General features: G+C 39.4%; 2 protein-coding genes across 2 annotated transcripts; both read right to left on the bottom strand.

Moving 5' to 3' along the window:
* Positions 1 to 1,001: 1,001 nt before the first annotated feature.
* TAAR8 (trace amine associated receptor 8) lies at positions 1,002 to 2,033 on the bottom strand. Its single transcript, XM_015074325.1, has one exon. The coding sequence runs from the start codon at positions 2,031 to 2,033 to the stop codon at positions 1,002 to 1,004; it is 1,032 nt and encodes a 343-aa protein (XP_014929811.1).
* A 6,945-nt stretch (positions 2,034 to 8,978) lies between these two features.
* Positions 8,979 to 10,549, bottom strand: TAAR9 (trace amine associated receptor 9). The gene has a single exon (XM_015074311.2). It carries the CDS (start codon positions 10,392 to 10,394, stop codon positions 9,348 to 9,350), a length of 1,047 nt encoding a protein of 348 aa, XP_014929797.1. The 5' UTR covers positions 10,395 to 10,549; the 3' UTR covers positions 8,979 to 9,347.
* Between the last annotated feature and the right edge of the window lie 15,782 nt (positions 10,550 to 26,331).

Raw genomic sequence — 26,331 nt, forward strand, 5'->3', positions numbered from 1 at the left:
CATATATCAAAGTCCTGACCTCTAGTACTTTAGAATGGAACCATGTGCTGAGATAAGACCTTTTAAAAGGTAATCAAACAGAGTTTTAAAGGGTGATCCCCAGTCCAATATTTCTGGCCTTCTTACAAGAAGAGGAGATAAAGGAATCCTGGGTGGCTCAGTCGGTTAAGCCTCTGACTCTTGATTTCGGCTCAGCTCATGATCTCACACTTTGTGTCATTGAGCCCTGTGTCGGGCTCTGCACGGACAGCATGAGCCTGCTTAGGATTCTCTCCCCCCCCCCCTTTCCCCTTCTCTTGTTCGTGCTTGTATGTGTGGGTGCAATGTTCTCTCTCTCTCTCTCTCTCTCTCTCAAAATAAATAAACATTTAAAATGTGTATTAATAAAGGAGATTAGGACACAGACATACATATGGCATAAACCATATGAGGACGCAGAGAGAAGCTAGCCACCTATAAGCCAAAGAAGGGGGCCCTCAGATGAAACCAGACCTGTTGATACCTTGACTTTGGAATTTTAGCTTTGAAATCATTAGGAACAGAATAAATTGCTCTGGTTTAAGCCACCTAGTCTGTGGTACTTTGTTATGACAGCCCTAGAAATTAATACAGTGTTGCAAAACACAGGAAAGAAAGACCATTTGAAGATAAATGAGAGGTGAGAGGTGACCATAAAAGAGAAAATGATTAGAGAGATCGCAACTGAAATGAAATTCAGAATTCAATGAAATTGGAAGAGACAAGTGCGTATAACAAGGACGCGTACAGAGCACCCAGGCAGATTACGTATATAAACCACTTCATTATTTACTGTTTAGTTCAGTAATATTTCTGCAATGATTTAATGGAGTTATCTTCTTGTGATTTTGTTCCTAGCTAATTTGAGAAATATATAGCTATTTCCCCAATTTTGAAAGGCTTTATTCATTTCTTATATCTAATTTCATCATAAATGTATCATTTTTAAAATATTTTTAAATTTCTCGACTTAGTGTTCATACTTATTCAACAAATAAACTGATGGTTGATGAGCTCTCCTTTAAAAAGTCTCCACTTAAAATAACTTTGATGGCTTTCCTAAACCAAGGATAAAATAAAGCATAAATCAAAGGGTTAATGGCTGAGTTATAATAAGCACCCCAACAGCAAATCTCATAAATATAGGCAGGGGTTATGAAGCCCATATAGGCATCAATTACTGTATCAATTGTATATGGTAGCCAAGAGATCATAAATGCTACCACTGTGATACCCAGGGTTTTAGCCGCTTTTCTCTCTCTCTTGGCCACTCGGGATCTGTAACCGTCTGAGGATGATTCTGCTTTGCAACCAGTATTTTCAATTTTTATAGCTTGTTGTTTAGCTACTAGAAAAATCTTACTGTAAAGAATTATCATAACAAGGGTGGGTATGAAGAATAACAGAAAATTTATCAAGATCCAGTCTTGATTTACAACAATTTGACAACCACCTATACAGTTGAGGGCACTTACTAAGTCCTTCATGCCATCGTCATTGACGCCTGTATAGAACACGGCACCACTGTATACAAGGGGCAGGATCCAGGAGATGCCAATGCATGTCCCCGACACAGACACCGTGAACTTGGTAGGATAGACCAGAGGCTCAGTAACAGCGATGTACCTGTCGATGGAGATGAAGCACAGGTGGAAGAGAGAAGAGTAACAAAACGCCACATCGAAGCAACTGTGCAGGCTACAAAATCTGGCCCCAAAGTACCAGCAGCTCTCCACAGACCTGACCATGCTGAAGGGCATGACGGTCACCCCCACCAGAAAGTCAGCAAAAGCCAGAGACGCAATCAAGAAATTGGCAGGAGAGTGCAGCTGCTTGAAATGCAGAACGGAAGTCATCACCAGCAGGTTTCCAAACACAGCCAGAAAAGACGCGAAACCAAACACTGCGTACAGAATCACCCTGGATCCAAGTGAGTAGGGAGTTTTAACACACGATCCGTTCACATTCTCATAGCAAAGCTGCCCAACAGGAGGTGGGGAAAGATGGCCGGGCATGGATTCTGCAGTTTGATGCGGGCTGTCTTTCTGCCCTTCCTTGCAGTAGGAAATAAAGTTTTTCAGTTCTGAGAATTAAAAACAAAAAAATCAAATCGCATATTTGAGCAATTGCTTTTAAGTATTGCCTGCTATTCTATCCTCTCCCCATTTTAAGTATAAAGAGAAGTTAAAGGAATTTCAAAACTCAGAAATGCATCCTTTCTGACTTTAATGCATGCAATTATTTCTGTAATTACATCTGAAGCTCATAGATACTGAATTCCAAGCTAATCTATTATGAATTTTCATCAAGCCCGAATCCATAGTATCTGAAAAATTAAAGAAATGCAATTTAAATACCTGATTCTTTATACCTGTGAGGTCCCTCCTTGCAACGAATAATCACATATAATTACATATTTGAAAAGTCGCCTTTTAATAGACTTCCACCTTCACATTGTCTGAGAAGTTAACACCTAGAATGTTTTAGGAAGCCAGCCAATAAACTTCACCCATTATAAAGCCTCACTAGGAATCCCTACAGTGTAAGGTGTGAATCCAGAAAGGAAACTTTTGCTAATTATAATTAGTTAAGTTTTTCTGCAGAATGTATTACTCGGTGTTCTATTATGTCGCAGAAAGACGTGATTTTCGTAACCAAGAGATTTCTTTACGTTCAACTGTCCCAAAATAGCCTCACCCAGTACTTGGCAGTATATTACCTGTTTACAAGACTGGCTGCATAATTTGTAGAGACCAGGACAAAATAAAAACATGGAGATCTTTTTTCAACAATATGGACAAAAGTGCCCTTGAGTATAAAGCTTTTTCCTTTTTTCTGCAGTCTTTCTTGAGCTGCTATGATGTTTGATTTTTATTTATCATGTCCCACTTCCTCAGATATGGAGGTGTTTGCAGGGCAAGTGCAGACCCCCACAGATGCCTGGAGACCCTGCCCTAGGACTCAGTACACCTGGCCCACCCATTGCCAGTTTTCCCCTCCCACCAACTGCTGAAACAATATGCGTGCCCAGACTGGGGGGTCTAGGAAGCCGAGGAAGGCATCTGCCCTTCCCTTGGGCCTGCCACCTCAACCAAAGGCAGATTGCTGACACCCTCGGGATTGTAACCTCCACATTGGGCCCCACTCAAAACGTGGGCTGAGGGTGGGTAAAAGGATTGCACTTGCTGTGGCACCCTTCTAATGTGCTGTGGACCTACCAGCCTGGATGGGATAACAACTGCCATGACTTACCCTAAGACCATGGAGCGCCATCTTGCTTCAACCCTCCCTGCCCTGTATCCGGTCCTCCAAGAGGGCAGTCTTAGTAAGTCAGGGTGAGGAAGAGGAGGCTGGACCAAGTTGAAGGTGCCAGTGGTGGAGGGGCTGGGGGACAGGTGGCCAAGAACTAGTCCAAGGGAGCAGGGGAAGTTGTGTAATGCAGGATAATGGCATGTAATGTGTTTTGAGGGTTCCAAGCCCCCCGTGCATGCTCTGTTGTGTCTTAGGACTTTACATACAAACTCCAAGTCAAAGATAAAATTTTTAAACATTTCAAGATGACAAAAACAGGCATCAAACCCCAATAGCAGAGTTCTGTGCCACTGGGCTGTTCATGAGCCCAAAGAAGGGCCCTGCCTATTTCATTTCAGAGATTAAATGAGCTCTGCAATAGCAATTAAATGATGAAGCAAAGAAAATCCAACGGGGGTGACAGTGAAACTGCCAGAGGGGAAGGTGCAGGAGCTGAGAGCCAGGGAGTTCCAATAGTAGCAGTCTTTCCTGACACAGACGTTGTCCTTGCGATATTAACAGGAATTTAGGGAGCTCAAGTAGGAAATTGAAGATACTGAAAGCTACATAAAAAGATTTTGGGTCTGAGGAAATACTTTGATCTTATAAGGCAAATAAGAAGTGCTAAACACTTCTGTCCTCCACGACAATATATTTAAGACTTGAAAAACACAAATATGATCTGTCACTTAGGATATAGTATATTGGGGGACTCCTGCGTGGCTCAGTTTCTTGAGAGTTTGACTCAATGGTTTTGGTCTAGGTCACGATCTCACACTTGGTTGGGATGGAGCCCAGGTTCCACACCGACAGCACAGAGCCTCTGTGGGATTCTCTCTCTCCTTCTCTCTCTGTCCCTCCCCCACTTGCTCTCTCTGTCTCAAAAGTAAATAAATAGATAAATAGATAAATAAATAAATAAAATATATTGGAATAAGAACAGAACAGATATTAAAGGTGTGACATGAAAACAATTATTCAACTGATCATCCACCAAATTCCTCTCGGTGATACTATCTTATCTTCTCTTTATATTCTCAAACCTGACTTGATTCCATCCCACTCTAATTCAGTAACTTTGCCTCCCTGCTTTCCAAAAATGTGAAACACACAATTGAAAGGCTGAAAGAATGTAGGGCCCCAGGGATGTATGATGGAGGCAGGAAACACAGATGACTCCCAGATTTTTAACTTGTCAACAGGAAAGATACAGTGTGTAGAAGAAAGACGACATTTGGTGAGGAAAGATGATGGGTTAGGTTCGGATTGGACAACGCACAATCTTGTGTTTTCTATGGCAAAGAAGGAAGCACATTACCTGGTAGACCTCTTCGGGATCCAAAACAACTTATTCCACCCTTAGGAATACTGTTCGGGTCCATATACTGAGTAACAAAAAAGTCTGCCAGATTTGTATAGGGATTGGAGTCTGGGTCTGGGCTACAGTTAATTGCCATGCAATTTAGTGGCCTAGTGGTGCTAGAGGTGTTCATAATGGTAAAAAAAAAAAAAATGCAGTTTAGATTTTATGGAAGTTTTCAGTGGGAGAAATATAATGCATTCCTCTGGGGTTCTGAGCAAGGCTATGCTATTTACAGCGAAGGATAAAACACCTTTTGAAAGATGGCTCTTTGGGTGCTATAGAGGCCAAATAGTGATGGGACACTTGACTTTGTGATACCAAGTGATCATCTGTGTCTTAGTAGCCATGATTATGTAGGTCTTCTTGAATCTTCAAAGTCATAAGGTTGGGTGGGTCTGGCAAATTCTTGGTGAAATGGAAACTATACACCTGGAACCAAGACTGAACAAAGCCGGACAGCATGAGCCTGGAGCCCATGTCACCCACCACAGTTGCACCAGTGTCCCTTCCGTCTCACATTTCAGCAAACTGAAGAGGAGGAAAAGACCTAGCATAGTTTATGGATAAGCTGTCTCAGTCTGTGGGTGCAAACCAAAAATAGACAGCAGTGGCCTTACAGACTTGCGTTGGCCCAGGGATGAAAATCTTCTCAATAGGAAGACTTTTGTTTTGACTAATTATATTAATTGAAGGACACCAAAAAGTTATTCTACCTGAACTTCACTCTTCATTAGCCTTTTATTCTTTTTCTAAAGTACTTCTCTCTGAATGTCCCCTAAAGTGTCTCTTGGGCCTTCATCCACTCAAAAGGGAAACTCTGAGAATAGTATGTTTTATTGTGAATGCTCAAATATGAACAATTAAATTAACTTAGCCAATAGTTATTGCTTAGGAGCTCAAATTACTGGTGGGAAAGGACACAGCACAAATAGTTGTTCCCAGCCAGCAGTGAAAGGGAGCTCCTAGGAGATGGTAGAAAGTAGAGGCAGGGCAGGCCGGGACTCAAGTGGAATTTGCCTGTCCCATAAATGCAACCAGGATGAGTCATAGCAAGGATCTTATCCGTTCTTACCTTTGAAATGGTCTATACTCCTTAGCTTAGTACAGACCTCAGAAGCTAATGAAATTTGTCCTTTGGCATGAGACATAGTTGAGGGCTTATCTTTACATTTGGGGTGTGTGTGTGTGTGTGTGTGTGTGTGTGTGTGTGTGTGTTTGAACACAATAAATATGTCAGCACCCAAGCAATGATTGGGAAGATAGTTCATGCGTTTTCATTTCTGAGAAATATTGTTGGTTTTTCTGGCTGGGTCACAATGGTAGGAAAGCTTTGGCTTTGAGGCTGACAGACAGAGGTCTAAATACATAGCTCCAGCACTTAGTGCATATAATTTCTGCAGAGCTGGTTTCCTCATTAATTATTCCTATGACTAATAGTAGCAAGAAAAACAAAATACTCCTCATAATCCACATAATAGGAAAGCAAGGTAAGCAGTTTATACACATGTCCTTTTATTTATGTAGATATATGTAGTTTTTGATTCAGATTTTTAGATTTCTGCCTTCCTTGACTCTTACGAATACACTTAGAGAAGTTATTCTCCATGAAGGGTTTATTTTGACCTTACGTCATTTTCTGAACCAGCTAAGTGGTTCATTCCACAGAACCCTGCTGTTATTCCTGCATGAGCTCTGATTTCTAATCAGAAAATATTATGTTGGGTGGGTTTAGGGCAACTTTATCAGTAAGTGGCAGGGCTGTGAATAATCCATCAATAACACATTACAAAGACAGCATAGACCAGGACTAGGTGCTTTCAGAGAGCCAGCAGTGTAACTGGGCACTGTTGTCACAGCATTTCCTCATTTACTCCTGATGTCCTAATTGATGATCACCTGAACCACAGCTATTGTTCTGTGACTTTCAATGTCTCAGCTCTCCATTTCAACTTTTTTCTTTTTTTAATTATACAAAACCTTATACAATGTTGCAGCCGTACTTTCAGGATTTACTAAATTGAGAAAATACATGTGGACAAAAGCTATTATGGATTCAGTAAGGCTTTTATGTGAATTTTTAGTTCATGAATTAAAAATAAACACGTATTTTAAATAGTAGTACATACATTGTAATTATGTGCCCTACAACATGGGGCATAAGTGGTCTAATTAGTTCTTTGCAAGAGTTCTGCTGCCTCCCGTTGGCTGAAGCACACAACTTGGGAACCAGAGCTCATTAGGATGAAGAGACACAGCTCAGGAACAAGTGTCAAGGTCAGGTTTTACTCTGAGGACAGTCTTGCAGAATGAAGCCTGTTTCCCATCTCCAATGTGTCTTGTTTCAAATGGATCGATGGCCCTGATGCCGTTTGGTATGCAGCTAGCCAAGAAATTAATAGCTTACTTGTATAAATAATTGAGGTGTAGAGGAGGGGAGTAATGCTATAGCAATGGTCTAGTTCATTTGGGGGAAAATAAGCCGGTATTATTTTTTTATAAAAAGCTTCCTACAAGAAGAATTGAAAAATAAACAAGAGAGAGCACATTTGAAGTATTATTCTCCATTTACCAATATGTACAACAGCTTCAAAACATCACTGGACAGAATTTCTGCAATTTTATCTAAAGATTACACTCTACATAGTGCGAGTGACCAGAAGTCTAGTATATATTTTTAAGCCTCCCTGATTGATTTTTCTTATTGTTTATGAGTGTCAGTGTAAGTTTACACTTGCACTTGAGAGAAGGACACGTTTCTATGAAGACAACATTCCTAACTCACCATCAAAGGGAAGGAATGAGGGTGGGGCACCTGAGCTGTGAGCCTTTGAAAGGTGGTCAATACACCTGTTCCTTGACTTTACCGTCTCAATCACAAACAGGTACTATGCTACAAAGGCATTCATTCATATTCCTTTCATCCTCTTTAAGTTATCTTTAACTTCCCCCCAAATTCTCTGAGCTCTGTCTGAAAGATATTAACATGCCAATATGAAACAGCTTAATTTCATATAAAATATTTCCAAACAAATTTATTTACAAAATCTGTAACATGTAAAGTTTATGTACCTCTATTTACTTAGCTATCTCTTCTTTTCATTTCATAAAACAGATTTGTACAGAATAGTCTGTGAAAATAAGCAAAGATTTAAGGCTGTGAATCAAAGATTTGAGAAGATGAATCACCCTATTATTAGTTTCTTTCAAATTTTAACTGTACCTTAAAATAGTCAACATATATTCTTTTAGTTAAAATGAATTAAAATTCATGTGGCTAAGGGGCATCCGGATGGCTCAGTCAGTTAAGCGTCCGACTTCAGCTCAGGTCATGATCTCACCATTCGTGGGTCCGAGCTCCCCGTCAGCCTCTGGGCTGACAGCTCGGAGCCTGGAGCCTGCTTCAGATTCTGTGTCTCCCTCTCTCTCTGCCCCTCCCCCACTCACACTCTGTCTCTGTCTCTCTCTGTCTCTCTCTCTTTCTCAAAAATAAATAAACATATATTTTTTAAAATTCATGTGGCTAAGACACGCTATCATATGAGAAAACTGGAGCTATTCCTAAAGTGTATAATGCCAGTTTGGGTGTTAGCTATTCCAAAATAATACTTGGTTATATTTGGGTCACTCAGCTTTATATTTCCAATGTCAAATACAGTGTCTGGTGCAAAGAAAGGACTCAAAAGTCACACATTTGTGAATGTGAAAATTTTACATATTTTACTCCAAATTTCTAAACAAGAAGTCCAGAAACCATTTTTTTGTTCACCTGCTTTTTGATTGTAATAAATTATGTTACCCAAAAGTAAGATGTAGTGTGTAATCACATAATCATCACACACGCTTTTTGTGAAGGCAGCCTCTGTGAAATGGAGACAAAGCACTGTCAGGGTTCAGAAAACACAGGAGTTCCAGGGTTTTTTGCACAATGTTCAGTGACTAGGAAATTCCATATTTCAACTCTCTACAAAGTTCTTTTAGACTAAAAAAAGTTCCAAGAATTTTAATCTTGTATTTACTTTTCAAACAAAGTATATTTTAAAGAGAATTTTGGCCCCAGGGTGCCTGGGTGGCTCAGTGGGTTAAGCATCCGACTCGGTTTCAGCTCAGGTCATCAGTCCTGCATGGGGCTCCCCTCTCACAGCGTGGAGCCTGATTGAGATTCTCTTTCCTTTTTATCTCTGCCCTTTCCCAGCTCTCTCTCTCTCTCTCTCTAAGTAAATAATAAATAAACTTTAAAAGAAAAAAAAAGATTTTTGTCCCTAAAGCATCTAACTTACAAGTTAGGCAGAAACTCTTCTTTTGCTTCTCTGTTTTTTGGACAACTGAACATTGGTAATGAATGTGGGAGAAACTACAAAGCTTCAAATTGTTTGAAGAAACAAGTAGGAAATTCAGAGAAGATGTTAGAAATTACCATAGAAATTAGAAACCCATAGAGGAAAACTAAGAATACTAAATAGGAAGTAATCAGGATTTTTTTTTTTTTGGCCTATAACTAAATTCAAAAAAAAATGCTGAAGTACATAAGGACAACAAATGCTTTAGAACAACTAAATGTTGCATATAATATCCTCCCACTTGGCAGATGATTACACTTGCCTCTCTTGATTGAAGTGCTTAATTTCACACTTGACCTTAATTCCATGTTAGTTTCCAAATCCCTGCAGCCATCTTGTCACTCTATATCTGCTTCCTCAGAAAACAAATTGATTGTTGACGAATCTCTCCTTAAGACTTTACCACTTATGATAAGTTTTATTGCCTTCCGAAACCATGGGTAAAAGAAAGCATATATCAAGGGATTCATAGCTGAGTTATAATAAACACACCACACTAAAATCTCATAAACATAAGGAGGAGTTCTAAAATTCACGTAAGCATCAATCACGGCATCAATAATGTATGGCAGCCAAGAGACAAGAAATGCTGTCATAGCAATACCCAATGTTTTAGCAGCTTTTCTCTCTCTCTTTGCTACCCGTTCTTTGTAACTCTCTGAGGAAGACTGAGGATGGCTGGCTGAACTTTCTATCTTCCTAGCCTGATGTTTGGCCACCAAAAAGATCTTACCATATATAAACACCATGGCGACAGTGGGTATAAAGAATAGAAGGAAACAAAGTAGAACCCAATTTTGATTCAGTGGCGCCTGACACCCTCCTACACAGGTGAGAGCAACAACCAAGTCCTCGATTCCTTCCTCATTGGCCCCAGTGTAGAAGATGGAAAAGCTATAGGTGATGGAAAAGAACCAAGAGAGAACAATGCATATGCCTGATACCAAGACAGTAAACTTGGTTGGATAAGTCAGAGGATCAGTTACAGCAATATATCTATCAACGGAGATACAGCATAAATGAAATAAAGAGGCAAAACAGAAGGAAGTATCAAAACATGTATGAAATTTACAGTAACTCTCCCCGAAGTACTGGCAGCTCTCCACAGACCTCACTGTGCTGAAGGGCATGACAGTCACCCCCACCAAGAAGTCAGCGCAGGCCAGGGACACGATCAGAAAGTTTGTAGGTGTGTGCAGCTGTTTGAAGTGAAGGATAGCAATAATAACCAGTAAGTTTCCAAATATGGCCAGCACAGCCCCAAAACCAAGGACTGTGTACAGAATTGCTCGAGGACCCGGTGAGTACAAGGTTTTAATGCAGGATCCATTCACATTCTCATAGCAAAGTTCCACAGCTGCAGCTTGGGCGGAATTGTTCACCATTGCCCTGTGGTTTGAATTACTTTAAAGTTGTCAAATTCCCTATTTAAATGATTTAAAACAAGAAGAGGTTAATTTCAAGAGTGTCTAGGAGGGGGAAAATATCCGGTTAAAATGGAGGCTAGTAATTTTCTACCTTTTTTTTTTTTTTTGGCATGTTAACTACCACCCCTTGATCTTTCTAAAAAGTATCCCCATGTTTTTAATATGTTTAGAGTGGGAACTTGTTTCAGAAAGCCATTAAATTATAGTCAAGTATAGTACAAAACAAATAATTGGCAATACATTTAGTCCAATGATATATATGTACATCTTAGGTATTAGATTGATATCAGATAACAATAGATTAATATATATTAAAATGTAATTGGCTCATCATTAGAAAAATCCCCTTTTTTGTGTGACTTTACCTTTGGAAATTTCACCTGTAACCACCTGAGTTGAGAAATAATTAGGCTACCAAAGGTTGAGTTATATTCACTAAGTTATCTCCCCTGAGTAGCTACTTCAGCAGTAATGACAAGCTATACTCCATTTTTTCAAGAAGGGAAAAATAAATTACATCTTCAAATTATGACCTCAAAATCCCTATAGTATAGCATGTGAAGACCGAGGAAACATTTGTTCTATAATAGCTTGCTAAAGTTACTTAGGTAACACGCTTCTTCTATTGCTTATATTTTCAGAGTTTGGGTGTCTTTTTTTTTTCTTTTTTATTTACTCATGGTTTGGACAGCTTGAGATGATTTGCAGAACTATTCTTAGAAAGTGATACTAATATAATTTGTGTGTAAGTATTTTCCAGGCTAATAGCTAGTGTCAGATGTCTAAATTCGATAAGATTGTTTGAAATAAACAATAATTCCCCTAGATGATAAGACTGATGAAAGTAAACAATAATTCCTCTAGACCTTCACCTCCCCATTCTTAAACAAAATAGTATAGTTGTAAAACTAGCACAGAGAACTAGGCACTCCCTGGAGTACACTGGATCTAATTTGTAGATTAGTCACGTCTCTGGCAGGAATGGATTCAAGCAAAGTTACCCAAACTTCAAATAGACAATAAGTTTCTTTCTTTAGGTATCTGAGAGTTTTTCTTTTAATCCTGAGACACACAGTCTTAAAGCAGTTTGCAGATCTCACCAAATAACAGTGAATAATTAATTTTTACTTTATTTAATCATGAAAAGGTATAATCTTGCATCTAAATCTTAATGTTTGAACTAGAGAGTGGAGTATTTGTATTGCCATGTATCCCATATCATAGGTCTGACCTCTGTTGAAAGTGAAGGATCCTAGAAAAAGCTATATGCATGGGGCGCCTGGGTGGCTCAGTCGGTTGAGCGTCCGACTTCGGCTCAGGTCATGATCTCACAGTCTGTGAGTTTGAGCCCCACATTGGGCTCTGGGCTGATGGCTCAGAGCCTGGAGCCTGTTCCAGATTCTGTGTCTCCATCTCTCTCTGAACCTCCCCCATTCATGCTCTCTCTCTCTGTCTCAAAAATCAATAAAGGTTAAAAAAATTAAAAAAAAAAAAAGAAAAAGCTATATGTATACATATAGGTGTGTATATCTTTTATCTACTTATCTATACTCTCCAGGTAGTAGAATTCACTAGTCTGTAAATTTTAAGTGTTTGTGTACAGGGGTATGTCGGTGTGGGGGGTGTGGGAGGCGGGGGTATACACCCATGGTGTTTTCAGGCTTTGCCATTCTGGGTGTTTTAAGCCAATTCATTTTTCCTTTTATTTCTCAGTTTAATGCTTTATTTAGGCCCTCACTGGTTTGATGGCATAAATCTATGTCCCATCTTTACTCCTGGGATTCCCCACTTGAGTGCATCCATGTACTCACAAGTTAGTCTACCCAATAAAATCTCCATTTGACATGCTCTGTATTTTCTTCTTCCTTCTCAGCTATCCTGATAAAGTCTACCAGATCTCTTATTTTATTCTCAATCTGACTAAAGGAATTTTACCATTGCGACCATAGATGATGCCCTACCTGAAAGTCTGAGTGTCTATGTAAAAGATAATATCCTCCCCAACCTTTAACCAACCCCCCCCCCCGCCATTTCATTGGTGTCCAAGTAATGCTTCTACTGTGCAAAACAAAAAACAAAAAACAAAAAACCAAAAAACAAAAAACAAAAAAACCCTGAGCCCTTCTTCAGGTCTTCATACTCGGACCTTAGAATAACAGATTTCAGTCCTATAGAAGGTCTTAAAATGTGTCCTTCCATAGAAGCAAAGACCCTTGAGAAGTAACAAGTACTCCTAAGACCCACATCTTTGTGCTTAATACTTTTCACCAGTAAAAAAAAAAAACAAATAAACACAAATAAAAATAAACACAAATAAAAAACAAAAAAACATGGTTCATCCAAGTGATGGGACAGGGAAGGTATAGGAATAAACTGGAATATATTTTTATATCAGAAACTAAGACAGAGATTTTTTTTAATGTTGGCATTTTATAAAGACACCTTTGCTAACTTGAATAGACTCCCACTAGTCAAATTTGGATAATTTGCGTGCCAAAATAATGAGGGAGAATAAAAGATTGTAAATGGGTGTGTTGTGTGGGGAAAGGGAATCTATAAAGCCATGCTAATGATAGATACATTAGATAGATGATAGATAGATAGATAGATAAAGAAGGGCTCTTCCTTACAGTAGAATACCAAGCACTACTGACATAGAAGAGAAAGTGCTAGAGCTGGAACATCATAATTGTGGAAGCATCACATTAATATTGACTAAAGCAAGAATCATCTATTGATGCTAAATCTTAGAATAGGGGAGAAGAATTTTGATGAGAATCTGGTATTTATATGGTATAAAATGTCATCTCCTACTGACTCCTTATTAGTTGCTAGAGAAATAAAAATAGTAGCTATCCAGTGAAGCAATCAAATAAAACCTTGACTGGGTAATCAAATCAACATCACTAATGATGTTGATTGAGGAGGACATGGCCACATATACCTCTGGAGAGATATTCTGAGAGGCACACGATAAGATGTATATGGTATTCCAGTCAGGAATGCATAACCAGAATCTAATCATGAAGAAATTTCAGATAATACCAAGTTGAGAAACATTCTATTTTTGAAAGGCAGGAGGAGGGAAGGTTATAGTCCTCAAAAATGTTTGTGTCATAAAAGACTGAAGAACCTTTCCAGAATAAAGAAGACTGAAGGGCAAGACAACTAAAGGAAATGTGTGGTTTTAGAATGGAACGTATTACTGGGCCAATCGACAAAATGGAAATATGAGTGGTAGATGGTAAAAGTTTTGTGTCAGTATTAAATTACTGAGATGTTTAGGGCTAATGGGCCATGATGTATACAACTTACTCTGAGATGGTTCAGGAAGAAAATTATATTCTCATATCGATAAAGATGGAGAGAGAGAGAGAGCAAATGTCAAAGCAAACAGGGCAAAATTTTCCTAGGTGAACCCAGATAAAGAGTACGTAAGTGTGCTTTGTCCAACTTTGCACAACTTCTCTGCGGGTTTAAAATTATTTCCAAATAAAAACTTTCTTTTGCAAAACACAATTTTGAAAACTTGGACCTTTAGTAGCTTCCTTTTTATTCATCACCATGTGCAAGCCACTCTCGACCCCCCACCACCTTGCCCATAGAAAACCTCTATACCAGCAGTGGTTCTGGTGTCCTGCCTGAGTGAACCAACCTCTCCTGTTCACACCGCCACTGTAAGTGCAGAAAGCCTTGAGATGCATCTCATTTTAACATAATGCTACCTTTTACGCCCCCGAAGCACAACGCTTCACATCTTCACTCATATTTCTGTAACTTCACGATTTCTCTGTGAACAACAGAGAACGTAAAATGAGTCTATCTGAGTGGCTACGGTTGTAGAATAGGGAGGAATAGTTTGCCCCATCTGAGAGGCAGGGCTGTGAATCATGGAGGAACTTAGGAAACCAGAGAAAGGGAAATGGTAATTGTGCTTCTACCCAAAATTGACTTTGAAGTGGTTTTTTGGGTGCCCAGAATATAATCCTACACCAACAGAACCAGAATTTCATGTAAGGAACCTAGGCATTGTAGGTATATTCAGTGACCATATAGTGAAAGCCATTAGCAATTGCCAGAATTCAACCAAATGTCGTTTTAATATCTAAAAATTGAGACAGTATTAGGAAAGAATGCATGAATAAGGCAGAAATGAGGTGCAAAGATGTTAAAAGGTAGATGGAATATTCATGGACAGGATCTTCCTTTTGGACAGGATCTTCCTTTAGAAAAAGAATACAAAATTACAAAAGCAAAGTTAGTTATGTAACTGTGAAGTAGAGAAAAGAAATCACCAAGGTTTCTTAGTTGTTACCTAAGAAACTAGGTAAACTTGAGCCTAAGTGTCCATCTTGTTATCAAGCACCTGATGTGAGAGGTACTTCCATGACCATCCACTTGAAAATTGCTTCTTCCCATAATAATCACTGTGGCCCTTGAGAGCTTGGAGATGTATCATTCAATAGAAGAATCCTTCCATATTAATTTCAACAAATGTGAGTAATCATTTAATTCAAAGCTGAGATTGTTATCTGGTCATTTTGGGCTCTGAAAGCTACCAGGCATAAAAGGGGATTAGGGGGGTGCCTGGGTGGCTCAGCTGGTTAAGCATCTGACTCTTGATTTTGGCTCAGGTCATGATCTCACGGTCATGAGATCGAGCCCCACGTCAGACTCCATGCTGACAGTGTGGATGGAGCCTGCTTGGGATTCTCTCTCTACCTCTGTCTCTGCCCCTCCCCTGCTTGTGCTCTCTCTCTCTCTCTCTCTCTCTCTCAAAAATAAATAAATAAACCTAAAAAAAAAAAAAAAAAAAAAGGAGGTTCAGATATTTGCTCCTGCAACAGTAACCCTGGGCTGTCCTGTGTAGTGAGTACAGTAAATGATATGGCTGGAACTCTTCACCAGTGGCAAAGGTTAAAGAAATAACTTAGTCAAATAAAGGTAGGATTTCTAAAGGCTCGATTTTCTCAGAAATGAAGCACCCCCACTGAGTAAATAAACCTAACAGCTAAGGTACTGGCTGAAGGCAAAGGAAGACGAAACCAGTGGTGGGAAAAAAAAGATGTATGTCAACTACAACCCCATGATCAATTGTAGAAAAGGGGATTATTTCACTTAACATAATGTTCCTAGTATCTTAATTTTAAAACATGTATAGTATAATTCCCTTTTTCATTTCTTTTCTCTCCCTCTATCTCACTACTTTACATAGGGTGTATTAGTGGTGTTTAACTTTGTAATTTACTCTGTAAGCTATTGGACATTGAGAGAGGATTGTATGCCATCCAGAAATCATAAACTTGGAGCTGGAAGCAATAATTAAGAGGACTGAGTTGCCACTTGGGTAAGAGGTGAATGTGTGTGGGGTTATATAAGGAATACTATGTAAAGAGAAAATGAAGCACTTGAAAATGTAAGTATGGGGAAAAGAGAATGTTGACTGTAGGCGACATGTATTAATTTGAATGCCCAGTATTCAAATATTCTTCCTATTGTGACGATACCAAGCTAGGAGAAATCAACACCTGTGTTATGACCCTCTCCCTACACCAATGCCCAAAGGGTGAATGCACATATCCATTCAGAACTCGGATAAGAGGTTCTTTACAGCAGCTGCAGTAGAGTCCAAAGAGCAGGCAATAATGTTGTTCCATTAATAGGGTGGCAGAGGCCAGCTGAGAAAGAAAGTTCCTGCAGAGGAATCTTCCTTTGGTTCCTCTCTGAATCTGGTTCTCCAGCCTTCCTAGAGATTTGGGGGCTTGATCTCATGACCGTGAGATCATGACCTCAGCTGAAATCAAGAGTCAGATGCATAACCAGCTGAGCCACCCAGGCGCCCCCCCTAATCTCCTTTTATGCCTGGTAGCTTTTGGAGCTCAAGAATCTTCCTAGAGATCTCCTGCCTACCCTAAACCTTTCTAATTAGTTGAATTTCTCCATAAAACCACTTAAAATGAGAAATGAGAATGAGAAAAAATGAGAATTCCAGGGTGATTGCTTCCTTTGGGGCTTAGATTACCCACAGAGGAGAGAGTTGGGGTAGGAGCTGGGGAGGGGAGGGGATTTTCAGGTGGGGTTTGTTGAAGCTGAGATGCCTATGGACAAACAACCTGGGACTTGTCCACTGGACAAATGGATAGATTTGTGTAGAAGCAAAAGGCTAGCAAGTGTTATTGGGGACCATCATATGTCATCATCAATCACTGAGGAAACTGATGGTGCTAAGGGAATGATTACTTCTTATGAATATACTATGTGTCAGACATCTACTGAGAGTCACTATAACACCATAAAATTACAAGTCAGTGAATGACTTTACAATTCCACATTATGGCCTGAATAAAATTTTCCAAGATGCTAGATTTATTTTGTAGAGGATGGAACAAATTAGGTATAATGATGAAATTTCCATTATTAGATTCTCTCTGGACCAAAATCTTATTGATGCAATATTTTCCATCACATAGTTCAAATGATATTACAGGGTTTTTTTTCAGCCATTAAAAAAATTTCCATTTCTTGACTTATCGGTGTCAAACATATCTTCAGTTGAGACAGTTTCTTTGATTTTAAGAAAAAACTGTGTTTCTAAACACTATATTCTTGGTTTTGAGAGGATTTAATTTATAATCTAGAAATCATATACTTAATAGTAATATAAATTATTATGCCTGAAAATTGGATCCCCAAAATAATAGGTAAAAATGTGAAGGGGAATGGGGCATATTAACTCATTACCTCTTGGCATGGTTTTTTTTTCAAATTTTTATTTAAATTCTAGTTATTTAACATATAGTGTAATATTGGTATCAGGACTAGAATTTAGCAATTCATCACTTACATATAATATCCAGGCTCATCATAACAAGTGCCCTTCTTAGCACCTATCACCTATTTAGCCCACCCCCCACCTACCTCTTCTATCAACTCTCAATCCAATCTCTATCATTAAGAGTCTCTTGTGGTTTGTTCCCCTCTCCCTCTTTTTTTTCTTCCCATGTGGTTCATCTGTTTTGTTTCTTAAATTCAACATATGAGTGAAATCATACGGTATTTGTCTTTCTCTGATTTATTTTGCTTAGCATCATACACCCTAGCTCCATCCATGTTGTTGCAAATGGCAAGATTTCATTCTTTCTGATGGCTGAACGCCATGTCCTTCTTACGGAACTATTTCAAAAGTAAGGTCTCCATTCTCTTTTAGGACGCTCTCATTTTTTTCCCCCATACTCTGCTGCCCCTTAGCGGTCACTCTGAACAGTACTGGGCAGCCCAAACAAAAGCTAAGTCGGTAAATGCCAGAAGGAAGTGTCTCTTTAAAAATGAGCCCCTTTGCCAACAAAATTAGCCCCTTCCCCCCATCTCTGCACAATAAGCCCCACACCAAACACTTTGAAAGCTTGTCAGGTAGGTGGCTATCTCCACTCTCTCTTCCAAGCCAGCCCTACATAGGAACGGACAATTTTTCAAACTTTGGTCCTCATTAGAATCATGTGAGGTTCTTAAGCTCTCCAGGTGCTACACCCCAAAGTTCCAACCTCTCTCTAGCACTGAAGTAAAACCCGAAATATGCGTCTTTAACCAAGCAGCCCACACAATTCTGTCATTCTTCTACAGACCCCTTTTTTGAGAAACACTGCTCCAGGGGAATCAGCACAGTGGTCAAGGACAGAACTCTAAATTTAGGTCAGAAAAATCACGTCCATTCATTCCACTCAGACTTGCTGAGCACCTTCTAGTGCCAGGCATCCGTGCGAGGTGCTAAGAACACAGATAAAAGCCACAATCCCTAACTTGAATAAGTTCATAGTTGAGTTTGGGAGAGGCCAAGTAAACAATCACAGTGCTCTGAGATAAGAACTCTGGAAAGAGAGACTCAGATGAGCACTCCCAGAGATGTAGAGGGGGGTAGGGGAGGGCCTTGGGGAGAGCCAGCTTGATGGCATTTACCTTAGAAAGTTCTCCAGGTAGAGACTCTGAATTGAGTTAGGAAGGACAGATGAGTGGCACTTAAGCTTCCCGTTTCTGTGACCCTGCACACATCGCCAAACTCTCTGAGCTTCACCTGGTCACTTGCATAACTAAAGGACAGGTTATATGCCTGTGGGTTTGTAATTGTGTGGCTGTTTCTGGTGCTTTTCGCTTTTACTTGACAGTGTGTCTTAGGGTTTACTGTCATTGCAGTGTTTGTGACAGGTGAAATAAAGGACCCCAAGATGCCATTCACTGACTCCAGATAGATCCACCCCCCTAATGTTTTATGGTCCCATTTACACATAGGGTGCAGGTGCCTTATGAAGGACAGCTGCTACTCTTCCAACTAAAACAAGTAAGGTCCTAACTGCTCACTGAATCTCCTTAATAATTTCACGATAATCTACCAAACGGAAAGCTGTAATGCATTTATATGTAGCCTTGTCATTGATCGTGGAACTTCAGTGAAACCCAAGAAATGTTTAAATGGAAAACAGGCTGAGACCATGTAAGATGAGAGGAAATGAGAAGGACCAGAGATGGAGGGAAGGGGTAAGGAGAAGAAGACGAGGAAAGGATGGTAATTCTCCCTCCTTTGCAGCCCAGCACTGCAAACACCTCTTCATGAGGTCCCTCCTAAAGCAAGGTCACCAGCCGTGAACAGTGTTTTTTCTGGCCCACAATTCCTGCAATAGTGAAAATTAACACTTACCCTGTGCTAGGCACTCTCGCAAAAGCATCTTTTCATCGTTAACTCGTTTAATCATCACAATTCTATGAGGCAATGTTATCATTTCTACCTGACGCATGAAAATGGAGGTAGGGGCTTTGACTCACTTCCCCGGATTCACAGAGAGTAAAGTGCAGAAGTAGGATTTGTATGAACCTGTCCTAGATTTCCACTCTTTCCGTAAGCTATCTGAGGACAAGGACTTTGTAGTGGCCTTTTATCTCCGTCTTCCTCATTTCAGTGGCTTGTGAAAAGGGAGGCACTGAAAATCATATTGATGACTTCAGGAAGGAAAAAGGAAGTTGGAGAAAGAGTGGTTTAGCAAGTTTTGAGGAGAAGAGACATTGGAACTCATAACCGGAAGAATTCAAAGCCAAGACTCAGCTGATTATCTCCTAAACTATAGATGAGCTATTGTAGGAAGTCCTTCACTATTAATATTTACACTTTTTTTACAATCTCCAATAATCTTTATTCTAATCTTTAACACCATATTGCTTTTTAAATTGAGATATAATTGACATTAAGATGGTGTTAATTCTAGGTATACAACATAATGGTGATGAGAACTTTTAACATGGACTCTCTTAGCAACTTTCAAATATACAATACAGTATTATGAATCATAGTAACCACTCTTCCCTGGATTTATTTATTTTATAACTAGAAGTTTATAACTTTTGACCACCTTTACTCATTTTGCCCACCCCTTCCCCCCTCCCCTCCCTCTGGCCACCACCAATCTGTTCTCTGGCAACTACCAACCTATTGTTTGTACCTTCAAGTTTGTTTGTTTGTTTATTTGTTTGTTTTCAATTCTATGTATGTGACATACAGGTTTTGTCTTTCTCTATATGATCTATTTCATTTAGCATAGTCATAGTGCCCTCAAGTTCCATCCATGTTGCAAATGGCAGAATTTCCTTCCTTTTTATGGTTAAATAATATTTCACTGTGCATGTGTGTGTGCCTGTGCATGTGTGTGTGTGTGTGTGTGTGTGTGTATTCCAGTTTTTTTATGCATTCATCTATCAGTGAACAATTAAGTCATTTCCCTGTCTTCGCTATTGTAAATAATGCTGCAGTGAACGTGAGGATGTAGATATCTTTTCAAACCAGTGACTTTGTTTCTTTCAGATAAATACCGAGAGGTAGCATCAGTGGATCATATGGTAGTTTTGTTTAATTTTTTGAGGACCCTCCATGCTATTTTCCATAGTAGCTGTGTCAATTTACATTCCCACCAACAGTGCATGAAGGTTGTCTTTCTCTATATCCTCACTAATATTTGCTATTTCTTGATTTTTGATAATAGCCATTCCAACGGGAGTAAGAAGATAGGTCATTGTGGTTTTGATTTGCATTTCCCTGATGATTAAAAATATCTGCACTTCATATACTTATATATGTGTCTTCTTTGGAAAACTGTGTATTCAGGTCTTCTGCCAATTTTTAAGTTGGATTATCTTTTTGCTATCGTCATATGAGTTCTTTGTAATTTTTCGATATTAAACCATTTGTCAAATACATGATTTGCAAATATCTTCTTCCATTCCATAGTTTGCCTTTTTGTTTTATCGATGATGTCCCCTACTGTCCAGGAGCTTTTTAGTTTGATGTGGTCCCACTTGTTTATTTTTGCTTTTGTTGCCTTTGGTGTCAAATCCAAGACTGATGCCTAAGAGCTTACTCCCAATGTTTTCTTCTAGAAGTTCTATGGTTTCAGGTCTTATGTTCAATATTTTGCATGCACTTGTTCAGTTTACTTAACACAATTCGTTAAAGAAATTATTTTTTCCTATTGTATGTTCTTGGCTCCTTTGTCATAAATTAACTGAACAGATATGCATAGGTTTATCCCTGGGCTCTGTATTCTGTTCCATTGGTCTATGTATCTCTTTTTATGACAATGCCATACTGTTTTGATTACTATGGTTTCTAATATACTTTGATATTTAAACTTTCAAAGACTGTGTTCCAGAATAATCTCACCACAAATAGAATTTATGGAAAACATTCTCTCTTCAACTATAAAGACCAAAGAATATATATAATAGAATATTTTATAATATTATTACACATATTATTGTTTATATATGTATGTATATTGTGCATATGTGTATAATATTATTGCATATATAATAATACTGTAATATAGGTCATTTCATTATAGTTGCCCAAGCATTTCCTCAGTATAGATTTCTAAAGGTGAGAAGGATGGGTTGAAGAGCTAGTACATCACATTTAAAAGTTTGCAGGGTCTGTGTCAATCTGTAGAGCTACAACTTTGTAAGCGTGTCCATTCCCCCCATACACCTACACCTGTCAGTACTGTGTTATTATTATTCTTTCTCGTATTGTCAGTCTGTTAGGTCTAACAATGGTGGATTTTACCTGAGCTCTGTGATCTTGGAAAACAGCTATGGTTAAGGTCCTCGCACCTTCGGTGTTCTGGGAAATGACTTATTGAAATAACCACCCTTCCTTATATGACACAGATAAGACTCACAGATGTCCCCCCCCACACCCCCCCCACGTTTACCTATGACAAAGCCGGAAAGAAAAGGTTCCCATTCTTTGCTTCATAAATGATTAGCTGAACTTCTGGTCTCTACAGATCAGCTGGAACAAAATGCTTGTTAACCAAACTTTGCTTAACACTTGCTCCTTCCCCGGGTGCCTGAACTTTGGTCCACCACCCTCAGCCTGAGCCAGCACACAGCCAGCCTCTCCAGCTGAATAGACTGGTCTCAGGGTAAAACATTTTCCGATCTTGTTTTCCTACCCACTCCAAATGCTCACACCCAGTTCTTTCTAGTTCTGTTTACTCCCGTCTATAAAAGAAAAGTCATATGGCCTGACTCCTGAGACACTTGCAGATCTTATGGTCAGAGGGTTCTCCCCATCACAACAGCCTCTTTCCCCCATTGCAATAACTTTTAAGTTAAGTCTCTCCTTACTAAGTCCAGATTTGTTTTTTACTTGACACGTCAAAACGTTGACGGCAAAACAGCTTGTTTTGGTTCACTTTCCTTTGCGTAATTTTGTTTGTTTTCCAGGTGTGGTTATTGGCTATTTTGGTGTCTCTCATTCAGTTTATAAACCTCCCCAGATTCGCTCACTCCCAGCGGATTCCAGCCATTTGTTCCCAGAAGATCCAGCCACCGGGTCAACATTGGTTCAACAGTGCTGGGTCTCTCAACATGCCTACCATGAACGTGGGTTTCTGCAAAGCCTTCATTGTGGGCCCTGAGTGAGCCACAGCAACAACAGGACACAGCCACAAGCCAAGCCAAGCCACAGAGGCCACAGCCTATGTTTCACTTTTTACTTGAAACAATGTACAGTTCTATGTTTGGGATCTGACTTTCTAGAACTTAGCTAACACAACCCGAAAGTGCAGAGGGACTTAAACGCCCCATGGGGTGACCTTTGGTCCATGAAAATCAAAAGACGAAAGGGAAGCAAACGTAAATACTCCTCCCTCCTCCCCTTTCCCTCAAGCTTCTCCAGATTTGGTTCCAGATCACTGTGGGTATCTGAAAGACCGATCTGGAAGATGTCCCACGCCACTGGTCCCAACTGCCTAAGCCATGCTTTCTTGGTGATGTGCCACTTTATATTTCTCTCCCTCTCTCCCGCCTGGCTTCCCCTTTCCCCTTGCTCCTGCTGCCCTAGGATTACTGTAAAGCTTTACTATGGGGATGGGGGAGGAAAGGAGATGTTGCATAAAGATACAAACTTGCAACCAGTAGATAAATAACCTGGAGCACAGTGTAGTGATTAGAGACAATATTGCATTATAAACATCAAACTTGCTATTAAGAAATGATTAAGGAAGAAACTTTAAGTGATAGAAACAAAAGCTATTTAATACTTCATGGGGCACCTGGGTGGCTCAAGTCAGGTGAACGTCTGACTCCTGATCCCGGCTTAGGTCATGATCCCAGGGTCATGGGATTGAGCCCCGCATCGGGCTCCGTGTTAAGCATGGAGCCTGCTTAAGATTCTCCCTCTCTCTCCCTCTCTCCCTCTCTCTCTCTCTCTCTCTCTCTCTGCCCCTTCCTTTCTCACACACTCTCTCTCTCAAATAAAAAATAAAAATTAAAAAGAAACACTTCATGTAGTGGACAGTCTCCTTTCAGAGAGCTGCAAAATGGGGTGGAAGGCAGAAAACTTTTATAGGATGAAGAGTAAAGAACAATGAAGAGAAAAAAAATATCCGATTGACTGGGGCCACATAGCCAACCTTGTTTCGAGTGAAGAGGCCCACAGTTGGATGGGCATTTGGGGATTGGCTGACTGGAAATGCTGCTTCTCCGGTCAAGCAGATCATATACAAGGACACAAAAGTTCATCTAAGCTTTGGTTTGCTCACATGCATCCCGGGTAGGAATGGCTTAATGTTGGGCTTAGAAATTTATTTCAATATTGCTAAGACACAAGATCTTAATTATTGGCACCACAAAATGAAATGGCAATTATGTGACATAATCTAGGTGTTGGCTAACAATACAATGGCAATGTATGGCAATATATAAATGTATCAAAACAACACGTTGTACATCTTAAACTTACTCTGTTACATGTCAAATATATTTCAATTAAAAAAAAAGCTTTAGTATGTAAAATTTGGCCTTAGGCTCTATTTTTTAGGAAACAGATTAAGACACTTCTGTGAATTGTCCGTTCTGAACTTTTGTTAATTTTTCTAGTGCGATGTCAGGCTGTTTCTCTCAGTGCAGAAACTGAAGTGAGGAACAAGTTAGGGAGAATACTCACAGGAGAGAGGGACTTAGGAAAGTTGGAAGAGCAAAGGGCAAGCTGGGAATGTGGTCTCTTCTGCAGAGAGCTTCAGTCCATCCCAAATGGAAGATCGGGAACACAAGCCACACCACACCACAGAACCACAGAAGTGGTTCCACCACAAGCCCAGGAGTTGATGTCAATCAGTCACCGACAGAGTCCTTGAGTCAGGGAATGTTGCTCCTGAGTGGGACAGCTCCCGTACGATAGGAGAAAATACGATTCAGCAGACAGAGAAAGATTAGGGCCTGAGGTCCCTGGGTGGGGAAAAACACCTATTTGGGAACAATGCTGGGAGTGTCTGACCACAGCAATCCCCCTCAGGCATGAGGTTCCTCTTAAGAATGTAACAACCCCACCTTTGCCCCCTCAGGTTTCTCTTCAGGAATTTGACAAAAGACCTAAGTACAGCCATAGACCCCCCTTGTGCAATGGAAAAGAGCCCATCAGGAATGGACAACCCAGCACCCAGAGCTATCAAGCCAATAAGGGCAGAACCTGAGAAGAAACTGGGGGAAGGGATGGGGGAGGGCTCGCCAGAACCTTATAAAACAAAGACCCTTGCGTATAGCCTTCCGCCATTCACTTTCAAATGTCCCTTCTCTGTAAAGAGAGCTTTCCTACTATTTTTCCTTTCTGATCTTATACTCTAATAAACTTTTGCCTATGCTCATTTTGTGGCCACCTCTCCATTCTTCAAAGAGGCGAGTCAACAAATCCCGGGTATTGTGGTAAACAAAAATCCTGCAACACCCTTGAGCCACAGGCAATTCTGCAGAGAAGGCCGGTGTGATTTGTTCTTAGCCCATATGGCAGCTGTGGTTTGGTGACAGTGGCCTTGAAGAGGAATCTAGTTGGGGTATCAGTAGCCTCTACCACATGAGATTCGTCTTTCTTACAAATGATAACAGGATGTAAACCATTTGTATTAGAACCTGTAAATACTTTCTCTTCATTTGTCATTCTTTCACTTTGTTGATGATTCTAATGAAGAAATTATGAATTTTTGTGTCAAGGGGATCAGAATATGCCACTCCAAAATATACCACTTTGACATGAAGGGGATTTTCAGCTGAAGGTATTTGAGATTCAACAAATGAAAAAAAAAAAAAAAAAGGGAGGGAGGTGGCCTTTCCAAAGCTTCTCTTATCTGACTAAAAGCAACACATTCTAAGAAATTAGGCTGCTATAAAATTTCCCTTCAGAGCAGTTATACTCTCAGACAGGAGAACATGAATATAACCTACTCCAAATCCTTTCTCTAAGGGAGTTTTACAACTGCTCAGAACTGTATAGATAAACATCACCACAAGCTTTCTCATCTCCAGTCTATTGTCCTAAAAATCTATTTGTTTTTCCTAACTAAACCTATTTTTTTTCCTCATAAGTCTTTTCTCTTCCCTACCTTTCCCCTGCCTAGTCAGGTATATAAGCCTTCAGCTCTATCCATTTGACAAGCTAGCCACTTCCTTTGTGGGCTCCTATATGCATGCAAAATCAACCTTTTTGCCCTGTGAATCTGTCTTTTATTGGCTTAATCCGCAAGCCCCAGTTACTGAATTTAAGAGAGTAGAGGAAAAGCTTTTTCCCCCTCCTCTACATGTGTCATAAATATAAATCATTGTTTAAGTTTTCTGCTTTCCTTGTCTTTTTCACTCCAAGATGAAAACAAAAATCATTCAGGTAAAAAGAATATAATATAGGCTATAAACTGGGATCTACGCAAAGAAATAAAGAGATGCAGAAATATAATTTACCAAAATGAAGTCATTTTTTTCTCTCGTGTTAAATTGCTCTAAAAGAGGGATGACTTTATATCAAAAGTAGAAAAATATATTATGTTTTTATAGACTACGTAAAAGTGAAATGCATGGCAACAACAGCAAAAGAAATGGAAAAAAAAGAAGAAAGAAAAAAGACCTGGTAATGCACTGCTACAATGTCTTCAGAAATACATTACTTGAAGGTAAATTCAGATTAATTTTTAAAAGAGGTATAAATCAATTCTAAAAGAAGTATGTATACTTCTTTTAGAAAAATGTCAATAGAGGAGATAAAATAGAATTATTTAAAAATTCTTAATTAAACCGAGGGAAGAGAGAAAAAGGAGAAGAAACAACAAATGGACCAGACAATGATTGGAAAGCTGGTAGATTTCAGCTCAAATAATAACTTTAAATGTGAATAACCGCTACATATCAGTTAAGATCAGGTGGAATTTGAAATTTCAAAATATATGTTCATTATAGCACCAAAATAAATGAATGTTTGACTCGCAAAACATGTGTAGGATCTTTATACTGAAAATTATAAAACACTGATAAAAAATAAAATAAAATACAAATAAATGAAGAGATATACTATGTTCATGAGTTGAAAGTC

The sequence above is a fragment of the Acinonyx jubatus genome, chromosome B2 (genome assembly GCF_027475565.1).
Source record: "Acinonyx jubatus isolate Ajub_Pintada_27869175 chromosome B2, VMU_Ajub_asm_v1.0, whole genome shotgun sequence".
Lineage (NCBI taxonomy): Eukaryota > Metazoa > Chordata > Mammalia > Carnivora > Felidae > Acinonyx > Acinonyx jubatus.

What these genes read in the sequence shown, in the direction of transcription:
- TAAR8 (XM_015074325.1), bottom strand. Translation starts at nt 2,033, where the DNA reads ATGCCCGGCCATCTTTCCCCACCTCCTGTTGGGCAGCTTTGCTATGAG.
- TAAR9 (XM_015074311.2), bottom strand. Translation starts at nt 10,394, where the DNA reads ATGGTGAACAATTCCGCCCAAGCTGCAGCTGTGGAACTTTGCTATGAG.